At 32.2% G+C, this 17,637-nt stretch overlaps 2 protein-coding genes across 4 annotated transcripts; one reads left to right on the top strand and one right to left on the bottom strand.

Moving 5' to 3' along the window:
* Positions 1-6,169: 6,169 nt before the first annotated feature.
* On the top strand, positions 6,170-11,317 carry LOC146952495 (Mitochondrial glycoprotein family protein). Of its 3 annotated transcripts, none has more exons than XM_085702518.1 (4): positions 6,170-6,607; positions 6,844-7,172; positions 7,834-7,997; positions 10,833-11,317. In XM_085702518.1, exons 1-3 carry the CDS (start codon positions 6,395-6,397, stop codon positions 7,991-7,993), a joined length of 702 nt encoding a protein of 233 aa, XP_085558644.1. In that variant the 5' UTR covers positions 6,170-6,394; the 3' UTR covers positions 7,994-7,997; positions 10,833-11,317. The 3 variants fall into 3 exon arrangements, with proteins under 3 accessions (XP_085558644.1, XP_085558636.1, XP_085558630.1); XM_085702510.1 differs by lacking the exon at positions 10,833-11,317 and adding an exon at positions 8,970-9,745; XM_085702504.1 differs by lacking the exon at positions 10,833-11,317 and having other exon boundaries at positions 7,834-8,227.
* A 2,655-nt stretch (positions 11,318-13,972) lies between these two features.
* Positions 13,973-15,171, bottom strand: LOC146952494 (zinc finger protein 3-like). The gene has a single exon (XM_085702634.1). It carries the CDS (start codon positions 15,022-15,024, stop codon positions 14,233-14,235), a length of 792 nt encoding a protein of 263 aa, XP_085558760.1. The 5' UTR covers positions 15,025-15,171; the 3' UTR covers positions 13,973-14,232.
* Between the last annotated feature and the right edge of the window lie 2,466 nt (positions 15,172-17,637).

The raw sequence follows: 17,637 nt of genomic DNA, 5'->3' as shown, positions 1-17,637 counted from the left end.
AATCCACTGAAAGAATCTTGCATTGAAAATACTTTGAAGAATGTTCAATGACTAATCAAACTATTTATCGACTAATAAGCTTACAACTCTCACCCTAATGACAAGAATCTTCAACCTAAACTACTTCAAAGATGTCAGAACGACTGATCAAACACACAACTCTTACCCTAACTGAAAGAATCTTCGAGTCAAAGTACTTGGGTGAACGTTCAATGACTAATCAAACTATCTATCGACTAACCAAGATTACAACTCCAACCCTAATGAAAACTATAACCCTAATGACAAGAATCTTTGACCTAAACTAATTCAAAGATGTCATAACGACGTATCAGACTCACAACTCTTACCCTAACTGAAAGAATCCTGGAGACAGAGTACTTGGATGAACGATCACTTACTAATCAAACTTTAGTTATCGACAAACCAAGCTTACACCTATAACCCTAACGACAACTCTCACCTTAATGACAAGTTTATTAAACCTAAACTAATTCAAAGATGTCATAACGACTTATCAGACTCACAGCTCTTACCCTAACTGAAAGAATCCTGGAGTCAAAATAGTTGGATCAATGATCAATGACTAATCAAACTTTTTAATCGACTAACCAAGCTTACTACCCTAACCCTAATGACAAGATTATTTGACCTAACCTAATTCAAAGATTTCAAAATGACTAATCAAACTCACAACTCTTACCCTAACTGAAAGAGTCTTAGAGTCAAAGTACTTGGATTAACGATTAATGACTAATCAAATTTTTGTTATATACTAACCAAGCTTACAACTAGGACCCTAATGACAAATCTAACCCTAATGACAATATTCTTTCACCTAAACTACTTCCAAGATTTCAGAACGACTGATCAAACTTAAATGTCCTTGCCCTAACTTAAAGAATCTTGGAGTCAAGGTACCTGGATGAACGTTCAATGACTAATCAAACTATTTATCGACTAACCAAGCTTACAAATATAACCCTAATGACAACTATAACCGTAATGACAAGAATCTTTGACATAATCTAATTCAAAGATTTCAAAACAACTGATCAAACTCACAACTCTTACCATAACTGAAAGAATCTTGATGTTAAAATACTTGGATGAACGTTCAACGACTAATCAAACTCTTTATCGACTAATTAAGCTTACGACTCTCACCCTAATGACAAGAATGTTCTACCTAAACTACTTCAAATATGTCACAACGACTGATCAAACTCACAACTCTTACCTTAATTGGAAGAATCTTGCAGTGAAAGTACGTGGATGAACGTTCACTGACTAATTAAACTCTTGTTACCGACTAACCAAGCTTCTAAACCTAATGACAACTCTCACCCTAATGACAAGATTCTTCGACCTAAACTCCTTCCAAGATTTCAAATCTATTGATAAAACTCACAACTCTTACCCTAACTGAAAGAATCTTGGAGTCAAAGTACTTGGATGAACGTTAACTGACTAATCAAACTCTTGTTATCGACTAACCAAGCTTACAACTCTAACCCTAATGACAACTCTAACCCTAATGACAAGATTCTTCGACCTAAACTACTTCCAAGATTTCAAAACTATTAATCAAACTCACAACTTTTACCCTAACTGAAAGAATCTTGTAGTCAAAGTACTTGGATGAATGTATAGATGACTAATATAACTCTTTATCAACTAACCAAGCTTAAAACTATAACCCTAATGACAAGATTCTTCGACCTAAACTACTTTAAACATCCGGTTCTATTTAATTAATATTATGGTTATTCTTTCTTCAAAATTAATATTATAGTTATTATTATAATTAATTTATATTACATCATAATGCAACATTAAATTTAATAGATTAAATGACAATAACTAAAATTCAAATAAATACAAAAACACAAACTCCATAATTAAAAAATATTCTGCCTGTTTTAATGTTCATTTACCTTGACCCATTCAACAATAATATACACCATATCGTCGCGGATTATTGAATGCCTATTTTATACTCATTCAATAAATGTTGTGTGTTTTTTTTTTTGACAAGAACAAATTTTTTTTGAAAAATGACAAGAATAAACGTTGTATGTTCTCTTTAATATACATCATATACACCTATTTTATACTCATTCAAAAAATGTTATTTTTTTTATAATAGTATTTGGATTGTGAGTTTATTAGCCAAATATTACACACAATTTATTCATCTTCTAATTTTTTCCAAAAAAAAAAAACAAAATTTAACTGCGTCCAATTTACCAAAACAACTTCTACTAAATGTTAATTCATTATTTCATTTTCACATTTTTCCATATTTCTAGGTTTCAAAATTTATTTACTTCTTGTGAAAATCAAACCCATATTAATAATCTTGTTTTGGTATTAAAATATATTTAAGGATTAATAACATTTATTGTCCACAAAATGGACTTAAAGAACGTTTACAACATTTTTTTATAAGAAAAAAAAAACGCTTCCTACAATAATGAGTTTTTTTTGAACGGCCAGCATAATTAGACTAAAAGCATATAACTAAAAAATTGTGTTATATTTATTCTTTAAAAAAAAGTTATTATTCCATATACAACATGTAAAAAAAAAATCAGCTGCCAAACATATTAAATAAATCCCTAAAAAAAACATATTAAATAAATTAAAGTGGCAGCACAAGAAATTTTAGTGACATTAATATCAATTTTTCTACTAGCATAAAATCTATCAAAAGGAATAAAAGGACTAAAACTAGGGTCCAAGCCCAATACAAAAGTAAAAAATAATAACAGAATATAATATGATCTTTTATTCAATTCGTGGGGTCCCCTGTACCATTTCTAGAAAACCACCAGCAGGTCACCCATTGCACTTTTCTGCCAAATCTGAACCGTTGGAATATAATAATAATAAATCAATGGTCCAAATTTGATTTCAGCTTTTAAATGCACAAGTTGTGCATGGTGCACAAATCTTATATTTGTGCATACCAAATGCCACCGGCCTTCACAAATGATGATAAAAGTCATGAAGGAAATCCTAACCTCACACAACTTCTTTTAACTTTATTCATCGTTTGGTACCAAAGGAATCAATGCTCTATTCCATTATGATCGTTTTCTCTTTTGCTTTCTTGAAGAAAAGTCATGTTCTTTTTCTTCTGCACACAAATACGTAGTATAATATAAGTACAAACAATTTGATAAAGATTTTTTTTTTAAAAAAACAAAACAAAAGTCATGTTCTTTTTTTTCTTTTTCTTTCTGGAGTACTACCTTGTATATTCACTTAATTTATTTTCTATAGAAACTTGTATCATGATGTCCTAATTTGTGCAAAACAACTTTACAAAAAAAAGTGGAGTATAGTTAACATAATTTCCTTTTTATGATAGCTTTAATAATCAATGTATAATCTTAAAATTAGAAACAAAAAGACCTTAGAGGTTTTATAGCACATAAAAGGTGTGAGAAGCAATGCCCTAATAAGAGGTATGGTTAATTGGGCTTTCAACATAGCCCAATTTTACTCTGTTACTTAAAAAACAAGTCCAAGGATCTAATTGCAATGAATTTTGCTCTCCACCCAGCACATTTTGCTCGCACCCTGCAGCCAACTCCAAAATACCCTTGCGCTAGTTAACTTGTGCAAGTGTAAATTAATGCGTATGTTAAGTCACGTGGCGCAAGTTAAGTGGCGCAAGACTACTTTTTTTAAAATTTATTTACTTACTATTTTCAAATTATGTTATTAACTTTATTCAAAATTATTTTGATTATATTAATCCAAATTATTAATCTAAATTATTTTCTTAACTTTATTCTAAATTATTTTCTTAACTTTATTAACTTTATTCTAAATTATTTTATTAACTTTATTATAAAATTATTTTTTTACATTAATCTAAATTATTTTCTTAACTTTATTCTAAATTATTGATTCGATATTATTCTTTAAATAAATACAAATATAAATAAAGGTAAATACAACATTAGAAACTAAAAGCAAATATCGAATAAAGGAACAAAATTGAGGCATAAATAATATCTCATTTTATTAATAATTCATACATTACAATAATTCATGCAAGAAGTTTGAACTTATTCACTATATCTACTTATTTTCTCCTTGGGGTAAAAAGTAATCAATCTTCATGGGGTAAAATAGTGAGTAGCCTTCTTGCAGAAAATACATCATCAACCCTTGGGCTAAACTTAAATCTGATTTTTTTTACCACAAGAAGTTCTTTTTACCCATGGTAAAAAGTTTCTGCGGTTAAAAAAGCAGGTTTTTAAAATTATCCCACGGGTCGATCACTTCCCCAAGTCGGCTACTCACTATTTTACCCCGACGAAAATTGATCACTTTTTACCCCAAAGAGAATATTGAAAAGAAAAAAAAAGAAAGAAGAGAAATAGATGGAGAGAGTGAGGAGGGGGAGAAAGTAATATGGTGTGAGGAATTAGGGAAGTATGGAGGGGTATTTATAGGTAGAAATGGGAGCCTAGGTTGTAACTACCATAAATGTGGTAAAAAAAACGTGTAAAGGTTGTAAAAAAACGTGTAGATTGAAGGTTGAAAATGTGACCACCGTCCACAAAAACGCGTGTTCTTGAGGACAGACCACCGGCCAACGTGCGTGAGTTAACTCGCGCATAGGCCAGTGGTGTGTGACATAAGTCACGCATTGCTTACAACGTGTGTTAGTTAAGTCACGCTGCGTGACTTAACTAACGCAAGGGTATATTTGGAAGCAGTGCAGGGCGCGAGCAAAATGTGCTGGGTGAAGAGCAAAAATCAATTGCAATGTCGTATGCAATCTACAAACAATTCAGAAAATTACTCTTCTCCCATCAAGATATGCTCATCCCCATATAAACTGACTAAAATACCCCAGCGTGACTTAAGTCACGCAGGTGTTAGACGCAACGTGATTTAAGTCACGCTGAAATCAACATGAGTTAAGTCACACGGATTACAGGTCAACGTCAGTTAACTTACGCTGGGTTTGTGTCCACTACCAGAACAACTGAAACACATTTTTCCCTAATTTTCATCATTCCTTCATTCATTCATACATCCATTCCATCATTTTCATCCATGTTTTCATCATTCATTCTATCATCACAATCATTGAATCATTCATTTATTAATAACTAAAATATGCATAATAAAACCAAAAATTACGCAAAATTGAAAACCGATAAACTAATCAAAATGTCATAAAAATGCGCAAAGGCACCAGTGTAAATATATTATAGCAAAATCCCTTGAAAATGTCACAAAAACTTCTAAAAATATACAAATGTCCTAAAAACGCTAGAACAAAACCCTACTCCTCTTGTGGCCTATGACTTCTAATCCTCCTCTGCGGAACCGGTACCTTATGGAGAATGCTATACTCGGACTGGATGCCCTCCATAATGTTGAGAACGAGAGGATTTGAAAACACAAAAGAAATCTCCATAGCACCTTCCACTCTGCGCCTGATGTTGTCGATGATTTGGAATGGGTCGGTAGGGGTGGGAACAGGCCAGGCCGTCCGACAGGGGCCTACGACCTAGCCTATTTAAAGCCTAGCTCGGCCCAGCTCGTTTATTAACAAAGCTAGCTCAAGCTTTTTATAAGGCCTATTTAATTAAACAGGCCAAGCTAAGGCTTGCAAAAAAGCCTATTAAGCCCATCAGGCCGACCTATTATATAACATATCTTCCATTATTGATATTTTTGAAGTTTTTTTTTCCATAAACACAAGCCTTCATATGATTGGTTATTTAGTAGTTTATATATTCGTGTGATTAGACCTTCGTAAGAATTCATTATTTAGTAGCAAACATATTTGTGGGTTTTAGGCCTTAATAAGTTTTGGCCTATTTAGGAGTAGGCTTACATGTGTTGCTAGGCCTTAGGATAAATCGGGCTTTTAAATAGGCTTTCAGGCTTCATCAGACCTTTTAAAAGGCCAGGTCATGCCTAAAAAATGAGCTTATGACTGGTAATAGGTCAGACTCAAGCCTATAATTTTTGAAGGAGGCCAGACTTAGGCCTTACAAAGTCTGGCCCGACCTATCCTATTTCCACCCCTATGGGTCGGGATGGTGTCTGGCCCACCGCTGCTCAACAATAACCTCCTTGTAAGGAGGGACATGAGCTGTGTAGTCAGCAACGGGCGCGTGGGGCTCATAATAGGCCCTGTGCTTTACCTCTACTAAGTCTGACTAAAGGACCACATGTACTTTCGTCCATTCAGTTGGAGGGAAGTTTTTTTTTTTTTTTTTAATGGGGGAAGAGCAATTTTCCAATTCATATGATGTCGTTTAACCCCTACATAGTAGTTATGTGATGTCGTTTTCCATTTTTCATCGTTCAACTGCAAAATTCATCACTGTCTGATTCAAAAACAAATCCAGACATGTCTGTTCTTATTCGAACAATTCAAATAGCTCATAGATTCAAACAAACATTTTCTTCACCTAGAATCAGTAATGTTCTCTCTCAAACCTCAGGTTTCAGTAACAGAGCTCACGTTGCAGAATCAGTTACCAAATCTCCATTTGAATCCAACATTTTGCGAATTCTCCGTAACGAAATCGAGTATCAAGCTGAATACGCTCCTCCTCATCAGGTTCCCACTATTCTACATGAAAAAAATTGAAAATTTTGATCAATTTTGTTATTAGGGTTTTAGCATTCATTTCAATTCAATGTTATGTTATTAATTTATCAATGTTATTAAAATTGATACTATACATCATAAAATGTAATGTTTGAGTAAAAAAATAATTTTTTTCGAAGTGGGTAATTGCGGGTTAGTGATTTGGATTGATTTTATATTTTTTTATGAATTTCTATTTTATGCAGCCTGTGACAGAATTCAAATCGTTTATTGTTGAAGAGAGACCTGGTGAGCAAGTGGTTACGATGAAGGGGAAATTTGGGGACAACGAAGATATCAAAATTGAAGCTACAATGTTTGATGGGTTTGAACATGTTCCTGCATATGGAGATGATAGTTCAGGGGTGAATGTGCGTCTTCATCTCAGTTTGATTGTGGATATCTCGAAAGGGGAAGGTGGTAATGAATTAGAATTCGTCTGCTCAGCGTGGCCTGATAGTTTGGATGTTCAGAAAGTTTTCATGTTAAAGCGAGGGAAGATGTCGACTAGGCCTTACCTTGGACCTGATTTCAGGTTTGAATTATGTTTTTTTTCCTGTGCCTATTGTACATTTGTTGTTTGGTGGAAATGAAGGTTTCAAATCGCCATAACAATCACATTGTGATATTTGGTATAGTGGAGAATTGTATTGTAGTCAAATACAGTTGCATAACGCATTGCAATATTTGATGCGTTAAGAGTTGTGGTTAAATACCATTGATGTAGCTGCAATTGTGGTCGCAGGTACATTAAAAACGTCGACTTTGCAGTCATAGTCAAGGATCTTTTTTAAAACTTTGATAGCTTAAGGATTTGCTTGGTTTTAGAACAGTTTTCTTTTTATGTTCTGTTTTCAGTTTTCATTACTAAAACGACACCTTGTTTTCACTTTGGTTACTGTTGTTAAAGTTTTATGTGTATCATTTTCGTTGTTTTTTGAACAAAACTTTGAAGAAAAAACAGTGAAACAATGCCGTGCTTTTGTAAGTAAAATTGAAAACTGAAAATGAAAGCCTAACAGATCCTAAACATTTCAACTTTATTCATTGGCCAAACTTTTTTGATTTAGATTTCAACTACGCAAAGACTGAATTTGGCATTGCAAAACTTTTATCGAAGGCCTAGTCGTTTTGAAGGCATTCAGTTGGTATGCTAATTAGTAATGATTTTCATCTGTTTAAATTGTTGGTTGCAGGAATCTGAAGCCTAAGATTCAGGAGAAGTTTTGCGAGTACTTGGACGCAAGGGGAGTAAATAATGAGCTCTCTGCTTTCTTACACGAGTATATGATGAACAAGGATAGAATTGAACTTCTAAGGTGGATGGATTGTCTCAAGTCTTTTGTGGAAAAATAGGCTGGTAAGTTTGGCAACTAAGAGTTGATGTAAACACCAAGTTTTACCATTGTAGGAATTAGTTTCTTCAATAGAAACCCATTTGATTTGTAGTGTTAGCATCAATTTATTTATTTGATGTTCAATATGCCGTAAGAATGTTAAGCATTAGGAGGCAAGGGCAGTAAATAATGAACTCTGTTTTCGTACATGGGTATACGATGAATGAATGATAAAAAAGGAAATTGTTGAATATTTTTGGTGGATGGACTGTTTCAAGACTTTGATAATTAGTCAGGTAAGCTTTGCAGCTAAGAATCGATGTAGACACTTCCAAGTTTTGCTGCTGTAGAAATTAATTTTTCCCATAAAAATCGTTGGATTAATAGTCTTCACAGCATTTTCTTTATTCAGTAAATCTTGTGCAAATATCTTAGGAATGTTGAACAATAAGAGTCGTATTTTGTTTTGGAGCTTTTAGTGGAAGAAATTTATTGGAAAACTTAGCAACAACTAACAAATTGAAGTGTGAATTTGATTGAGGTTGAGAAGTGGTAAATTGAAGTTAGGCTAAATATGAGGTTCGTAAGTGCTAGTAAATCTATATACGCTTGAAACTGATGCCACACACACCTGTAGAGCTTTTGTTCGACTCAAGTTATGAGTAAAAGGGTAAGACCATGTTAGCTAAATAACTTATAATATGCTTGGAAACGACAGCTTATTTGTCTATTTTGTCATTTCATTGCATTCATGTCCTGTGTTCATAATCTGCCTTTAACGTTTTCATTGTTTATTTGGTGATATATGGGAATAATGCGTTGATACTGGCGGTCACGATGACATAACTTTGGCTTTTGCTTCTTATGTGTCTGTGGCTTCTTCTGAGGATGTTATCTTCTCCGAATAAATGATATGATTTATTTGTAGAAGTAGTTGCAAGCTTTACCTTGAAATTATTTGAGTTCTTGGTAACAGTACCTTGTGCATCTTGCAGCATTCTCTCTTCATATGATTTGCATCTTGTACCGTACCCACTAGGTTATTTTCATATGTAGTGCCTGTTTGGAACCACATCAAGAAGGGAACTAACTCGCGACATCCTCAAAAGCCTGAGTTTGTAGCTTTACAAAATTCATGGTCACAACTCGTTGGGATGCGAGAAACATTGTGGGAACACTAATCCAAACAGGTGTAAAATTATAGCCTGGGGTTGAATTCAGTGACATGGTGTATAGTTTAACGTGAGTTTTCACGAGGCTACCTTTTGTGGACTCCTGTGAAGGATCCACACGAAGGCCCTTGTCATTTTCAAATCAAATAGCTTCCATTTTTGTTTCCAGCGTCACCAGAGGGGAATCAACAGGTGATTTCTTCTCGAGTCCTCCACACTTCTCAAACTTCTCAAACACCATACTGTATTTTGAATTTTAGGCTCCGAATGTGTAAAAACGCTCGAAATCCCCCATTTTTTTGGATATTGGGATTCAAAAAAGTAGGGCGCTCCGGAGGTTTGATAAATAAAGAGTACAAGGCTTGCTTTCTTATGCTGGTGGGAACACAAAGCGGGGAGGGTACGCATCTGCCCTGTTGACATCTCTAAATGTGAGATCACTGCTGAAAAATTTTGCAATTTTTTTTTAAATGTAATATTTTGATTGGTAAGATTTTTATGGAAATCAGGCGCACTTTTTGATGGATTTTTATTGGAAAGTTTTTGATAGAAGAATGTTTATTGGAAAGTTTTTGATAGAAGAATGTTTAAATGAAAAATTTAAATTGATTTAGAGAATATGATAGTTTTATATAATTGGAAAGTAGATTGAGAGATTTAATCGTAACAATTCGGTCCAAAAAATAAGTAATTGTAGCAATTATAAAAATGAGACCATCAACAAAAATATTGGGGCTAAAATAATACATTAGCTCTAGTTGATGGACACAAATTATAATTAAGGTGAAATATTATACAATTACTTTGTCTCTAAATAAAAGTAGTAAAACCATTATAATTGTTTGGTTAAAGGGGGTGTTTTAAAGTTTGGCCAAAAATTATTTTACCTTGAATTCACAGCTCAATTATTTGGTTAAAGGGGTCTTCTATTCTATTTACAGACAAAGTAATATAATCATTACAATTATCTGGTTAAATGGGTGTTCTATTTAGAGAAATTAGCTCCAACAATTATAATGATTATACTACTTTGTCTCTAAATAGAAGACTCCTTTAACTAAATAATTGAGTTCCACCTAAAATGAACTGTTTGAGTGAATTCAAGGTGAAATATTTTTTGGTCAAATTTTATTTATCTCTCAATCAAACTTTAGATTATCGGGGGCCCTTTCCTTGAAATTGTTACAAATAAAAAGATCCCTTGATTAAACCACTAGAATTAACAAAGTTGATAGTAGCATTAAATTTGTAAAACATTTATATTGTTTGTACAATTTTACCTTTTGAGAGAGAGAGAGGGAGATAGAGAGAGAGGGAGAGAGAGGGAGGGAGAGAGAGATGTTTGAGTTTGGTGCATAGGGTGGAAAATGGTGAGAACACTTCCTTTTAGAATGACCCTTGGCTAAAAGTTGGTTCTTTGTGCTTTAGGTTTAGCTGTCTTTTTGAATTATGTGTATATAGCACTATTTATGTAGTTGAAATATGATTAGGAGGTTGGTTAGATGTTTATCATATTCTAAATCAAAGTGCAACATGATCATGATTTTCTTTTAGACTTCATTTGAAACAAAGTTGTGTCTCTCAAAGTTTCATTATTTGCTTAGAGAACTCTTAATAAGAGGATTTCCACAAAAGACAACTTGGTTCGTTGTGGCATGGTTCATTTGGGTTCTTTGTTGTGTTAAGGTGGATGCAGAAAGGAGGAAAGGAAACTGATAAATCATCTTTTTATGGAATGTACTTTATTTGGTAGCATTTGGTCTTCCGTTATGCATTGGGGATTTGGTGCGTTCAACCATCAAATGTTCGCATGCATGACTTGCAATTTGATGGTTCATATTTGTTTTGGAAGGATATTCGTCATTGCTTTCAAGTGATATGATTTGCTTCTTTATGAGTCATTTGAAAGGAGCGTAACTCACAATTTTTTGCAACAACGAGCAGAATCTTGATCAATTACTAGATCGCATCAAACTTCTCTCTTGGTTGTGGCTGAAGTCTCAAAAACCACTTTCTTGTTATGAGTTTTATTCTTGGTGGAATAACCCTTCGATTTGTATTGGTTAGGTCACTATATAATGTTGCGTTTGGATCTTTTTTTCTTGTTTATATTTTGTATCTTGTGACCTTGTTTTGTCTTCCTTTTAGGCACATCTTGTGCTTGATTGAAACTCATATTTTATAATATATTGTTTTTGACTTCTTAACAAAATAAAATCCAAAAGGGTCTTGTATTTAAGGAAAAGAAAATTTCTCGAAAGTGTTCTATATTTAAGTAGTAGGTAGTAATTTTTTTTAAGGAAGTAGTAGGTAGTATTTATTAGTTACTTCACATTTTACTTTTATCATGCACTTCAAATGCCATCAGTTGACTTATAAATCAATTATAAGCTGCTTATAAATTTACTAGAGCTTACCTACAATTAGCTATATAAAAGCTACCGACCACCAGCTATATAAAAGTCAATTTGTTGTCAACTTCGGTTTTTATAAACAAAATTAAACCTAATATGATACTGTACAACTATTTGAACACTTTGAGAAAAATAATAATTTAAGGACGTTTAGATAAATCAAAAACATGAAGACTAAATTGCAAACTGAAAAATCAGAAAGATAGCTTTCGTGTGGGCATAGAAGCAGGTAGATCAATAAAACGATTTGGAGAAAAGAAATCCTTAGTAATGAACCATGTGAAAAATATACTTATTCTATCTAGTTTGTTTGCAGCTGTATGGATGGGACCACTTCTGTTTTTTTTTTCTTTCCGGATATTATCCGTGTGTAATCGTAGAGACTAAACATTTGACTTAGACAGAACCAGACGGAGCATAATTTTTTTCTCAAAGTTTTGTTGTTGATGTATTTTTAAGACTGAATTCAAATTCAAAACTTCTGATTAAATTGAAAAATGATCTGAATCATCTCATCCAAACGCTACGACCGGGACGACATGTTTTTTGTGACTGTCAGCCACGTTTGTTAATTATAGTTGCCTTTGTCGTTACTGCATTGAGTTGAGGTGTTTAGGTGTAGACTAGTTATTATACTTTCATATAGAAACACACATGAATCTTTCCTAGATTTGAAGCCACTTAAATGATAGTGACATAGTACATGAATCTCATACAGGACAAAAAAGTCTTCCTATGCCAAAACCAAAAATAATAGGCAAGTCTTATTTGACACTTCATGTGTGGACAAACAAATGAGCTAATCTTACTTTTTTAAATAGGATATTATATGTCTATAATGTTATCTAGTCCTTAACCCACTAGTTTTGGTCTTTGTTATAGTGAGCTAGTGAGCAAATATTCTAATCTTCATTCATATGCTCAGTTTGCCATTGGCCCCTACAATTCTAAGTTCTAATACATGATATTCGAATCTTATTCTTCGAGAAGAGGACAAACCCTGAATATTAATGATTATTATTTACTTTTTTTTTGTTGTTGTGAATTTTGTGAATTATTTGCTCATGTATTTTCTGAAATATGTGTTTTTGGTTTCATATCATTCAAAATTGATTAAGTGCATGATTGAATTGACGATGATGTTGACAAAATCATATCGCGTATGTTATCATTATTTTGATATAAGCTACACTTTTTAACTTTTATTTTGCAAGTCTCATCGCAAATCAAAATATACACTAAGCATTTGTTTGAAGGCCACCGGAACCAACAAATGAGACCTTCACGAGATTACGTCAAAGGTTGTATTGAGATACAAGATTGGTGATTAAAATGCTGATTTAAACATATGTTAGAATAGATAAATAACTTTTTGTTCAATCTGTATCAAGTTTTACAGCCGACTTATTTGAAGAAGGGTTAATTATGTTTTTGGTCCCTACAAAATTGCGACATTGTAAGTATAGTCCTTACTTAATTTTAATAACATTTTTAATCCCTACAAAAAATTTCTGCACTCAATATTAGTCCTTACTCAATCCAAATTTGTTTAATTTATGCTTAAACTCTTAAGTTTTTCAACAATTTTGTACAGGCGTGTTAAGAACGTTATTAAAAGGTCCTCCGAAAAAAATATCGCAAAAATTTGATTTCTACGTCCATATTTTTGTTATTTATATCTTAAACTTTTGTCGTTTTAAAAAATTCATATTTAATTTATTTCATGTTAAAAAATTATAGATTTTAGTAAATGAACCTGTCATAGTGTTCTAAACTTGTATAAAAAGAATCGTTAAAAAATTTAAGAGTTTAAGGATAATTAAACAAAATTTATTTTAGCAGGGACTAAAATTATAAGTAAATTTTTTTTTGTAGGGATTAAAAAAGCTATTAAAATTAAGTAAGGACTAAACTTAGAAGGTTGCAATTTTATAGGGACCAAAAACATATTTAACCCTTTGAAGAATAAAAACATTCAAACATGAATCATTTTATTCAAATTCAGTTTCAATCCAAACAGTTTAATTTAAAATAACTTTATAAAACGCTTAGCTGAAAATACCCTACATATTTTTTTTATTTTTTTACACAAACCCTACATATTTTATATGCTAAGTAATAAACCACGAATCTTTAGAAACTTTGCATTATGATAAATGTGTTGCTAATTCTTTGATTAAAAACATCATCTTGGAAGCCATTTAGTGTGACCTAATTTCTATACACACAATCATGATCCATGATATATTATTCTTGTATTTGTGATCCTCAACCTCTTAGTATTTTTTTTGTGTTTCCATTATTAATTTCAAATTTAGTATCATTATTTAGGTAAGGCTAGCTAATATGATTTGTGAAAATGGAACTAACTGTGACAAATTCTAATTCATTCCTGAGACTGACAGGAGTTAATTATTATAAGAACATAAAAACCTTCATTAATTAGATTTACTTTTATCTATTGACAGAATAAGCAACAAAAAAAAAATCTCTTGTAGAAAAATACATAATAAGAAACATAAAAGTTACAACTCATAAATCACTCCACACTGGAGTTAAACAATTTTCAAGTCAATAACAAGAAAATAACTATATGATCCTCCCAATAAAACAAAATTTACACAAATCCTATTTCACACAAAAATCTTAACTACACTGACCAATATTCATAATCATAGCTTGAGGTTTAAATCAAGCTGCTTCTGCTTCATTTCTTTATTAGCTGCAGAATTAATCATAGTATCTACCACTTCAAACCTACCAACACTTCCTCTTGATGATGTTGTTGTTCTATGAAAATCAGCCATACCTAGTTTTGCTATTCCAGGTTGTTGATCCATAAAGATTCTTGAGTTTGACCAACCATGATGATGATGATGTCCATAAGAGTTTCCAAATCCATTAGATGAAACATGAGAAGGCTTATGGATCATAGAGTGTGCTTGAATTCCAAGAGGTTTATTACCACCAAAAGCACCATAAAGAGGCAAAGAAGCCATGTTTGCATAACTTTGTTTATTATGCATAATAGGAAATCCAAAAGCAGAAGCTGAAGCTATTATTTGTGTTCCAAATCTTTGTCCTCTTTTTGCTATTGATCTCTCTCTTTTGTGAGCATTTTGGTGTCCACCTAATGCTTGTGAGCTATAGAATTTTCTATGACAATAGTTACAAGAAAAAATTCTTTGTTCTACATCAAGCGTATTATTGTTTTGTGATGATGAATTACCAACATCTAAAGAAGTTATGAGATTGAGTTCTGTTTCTTGCTGACTATTACAATCAAGATTAGAATCATTGCTAGATACATTTAGATCAAATAAAGTTTCTACCTTAGTGATATCTTCTTCTACCTCAATAGATTGTTGTTTCTTCTTTTCATGTTGATTTTGCAAAGGTGTGCTTGGACTTGGAGGAGTTTCTTGAGAAGAGAAGATGCATGGTTCCTTGCTTAGTCTTTCCATTAATTGGAGATAATTCCTCAACCCTTTGTTGGTAGGTTTAAGGAAGTTTGAGTTGTTGATTCTTTGACACCTTAAATGGATAAAAAGTTGGAGTATATTTTAGAGGCAGACAAAGGTTTTGTTCCTATTATTATGCTACACATGGATATGGAATAAGTAACTGAACAAGTATTATAAGGTAAAATGTTTATGTTGTCAAAATAGTAAAATAATGTTTAGTTTCCACTCATTGAAATACAACTTTAATATATTGTCAACATGATAATTTTAAAACATTATATTACTTATTTTGTTCTCATAAGAAGTGTCACATATGAGAAAAAAGTATACCAAAAGTTTGCCACTTTTCTTTTTCAGTTATTTTTTTTATTTTCAATTATACCTTCTAATAAAAGTAATATGTGCATCACTATCAAGTTATTATTTTTCATTTTACATTTATGATAATAGAAATCTACTAATGGACACCACTTAACCTATCAAAATATGAAGATTCATTTAAAGACGCTCTTTCATACACATTACTTTAGAGAATTCATGTTTATGAAACATGATTAATTTTAGCTAAAAAAAAAAAACAAAACGTGGTTATTTAAAAATGTGGAGAATCAAGATGAGATACTAATATTTATTATTTAATGTTCGATAGTTTTTCAAATATAATTACTTTTTCTCGAATATGATCACCTTCTGTGGAGGAATTATGATATTTTATGAAGTGAAACCAAACTTATGCTTAGACATAATCCATGTGGCTGTTTGTGTGGACACATGCAACGACAAAAAGTAGGTCATGTGATGTGTTCATCATCATGCATGGCATGGACACATTGTGCTGCTTATAGATAGAATTGGAATATATTTGAAATCATCAATAAGGTATAGTTTGGAGTTTGCCTTTCGGTAGTAGAAAATTATTGAGTAAGAGTTAGGATGGTCACGCGCGTCCTAAAAAAAGTACCTTAATTAATCATGTTAGTAGCAGACAAAACCTAATGTTTGTACATGTAGACACCAAACAAACTCTCCTATGTTCAGTACTTGAAAGTCCATCAGCAAGGTAACAATGTCCCCATTTGTTGTGAGATTGATTGTCCTTTTGCGTCTCTTTTTTGGAAGAAGAAATTTATTTGCTTTTCACACTTTCTTCTTGTGTGCTCCCACTTCACATGGACTCATGTTGCATGCTGTGTAAACATATTAGGAAGTCATCAATATTGTTTATTAATTTGATATTAGACGGTTCATATTATATAGTTTTTAATTTGATTTTATACAATTTTGATCATTTTTTAAGATCAAACGATTCAAATTCGTAACTGTGTGACAGTGACACATACAACGTAAAATTTATTTCTTCTTCACATATTAATTGTGACTCCGATGCAATGCAGAATTCATTTCCTCTTCACATCTCATTACAAGTAACTTGATAAACTCATTTCAAATGACTAAATAGCATCTTTAATTGTTTATTTTACATGAGTTGTGTAGAACTTTTGCACTTGAATATTTTATCAAATATTCAATTTCTATACTATTTCCCTTGTGGTCTATTAATTGAATGTTAGAAGAGAACTTTGAACTCCTATGTGATGTGTCCATAATGGCAAAAGAGACAAATGGCCGACACATAAAAGAGGAAGCTGATGTGGAGTTCCTCTAATGTCCTTGATAGTGTATTTCGTGTTAATTTGCATTATTATCAAATATCCTATAGTTAAATTGCATTATTATCATTAATGTTGATATTAATGAAGAGGATCAAATATCCTATAGTTAAAGTATAGGATTAGGTATATAAACTTTGGCTTTTGCATACATATAATATTACAAATTATTGTTACCGTATTCACAAGTCATTTTTGGCAACTTTTGTTTAACAAAAGTCCTAACCCCACCTTAAAGGGTTATGAGTGAGTTTAGGAATTTAAAGTGACTGATCCCATTGAGAAAACAACTCAATCACTTCATCTTAGTAAATTGTTAACTGTCTAATCAATATATAGAACCAAATCTCTTTAAGAGATCTCCTTGTCTTTCTAAATTGGTCCACATTTGAAAACCCCTCAAAAAAGAAAACCACAAAGTTCCAATCGATCACCTCAGCTCATAATAGAAAATATCTTTAGAATTAGATCCACAAGTACTCTAGATAACAAACACAGTGCTTTCTCCTTTTCTCTCCAATCTTCTCTTCTTAACTTGCCATCCACACAATAAAATTAAAAGTAAAGATTCGTTTTAGTTTGAGTAAAGAATTTGGAATTCAGTCTAGTGTATCTTTGCTTTAGCGGTGCGTATGTCCTTTTAGCATTGAAAATCACGTAGCGGAAAGAAGCTTGTTTTTGGAGCATCTTTAAATCGCGGTAAAAAATGCCATAAACGTGCGTTTGGCAGTACAAATGTGCAACCAAACATGCACTTAGTCTCTAAAAAAAGTCTACAAATAGTTATTTAGAATTATATAATACAAATGCATTATACCATCCATCAAAGACTATTAAGATTGTTTAAATTTTCTAGACTTTAATGTATATATTCCGAGTTGATCAAGGAGATGGAGAGAGTGTTTACTAATGATAATGAAGCTGAGTTTGATGATGATAATAA

The sequence above is a fragment of the Medicago sativa genome, chromosome 1 (genome assembly GCF_051527215.1).
Source record: "Medicago sativa cultivar Bolivia chromosome 1, Bolivia_mono, whole genome shotgun sequence".
Taxonomy (NCBI): domain Eukaryota; kingdom Viridiplantae; phylum Streptophyta; class Magnoliopsida; order Fabales; family Fabaceae; genus Medicago; species Medicago sativa.
Note: the sequence above shows the minus strand (reverse complement) of the source record. Positions and strands in the feature narration are given on the sequence as shown.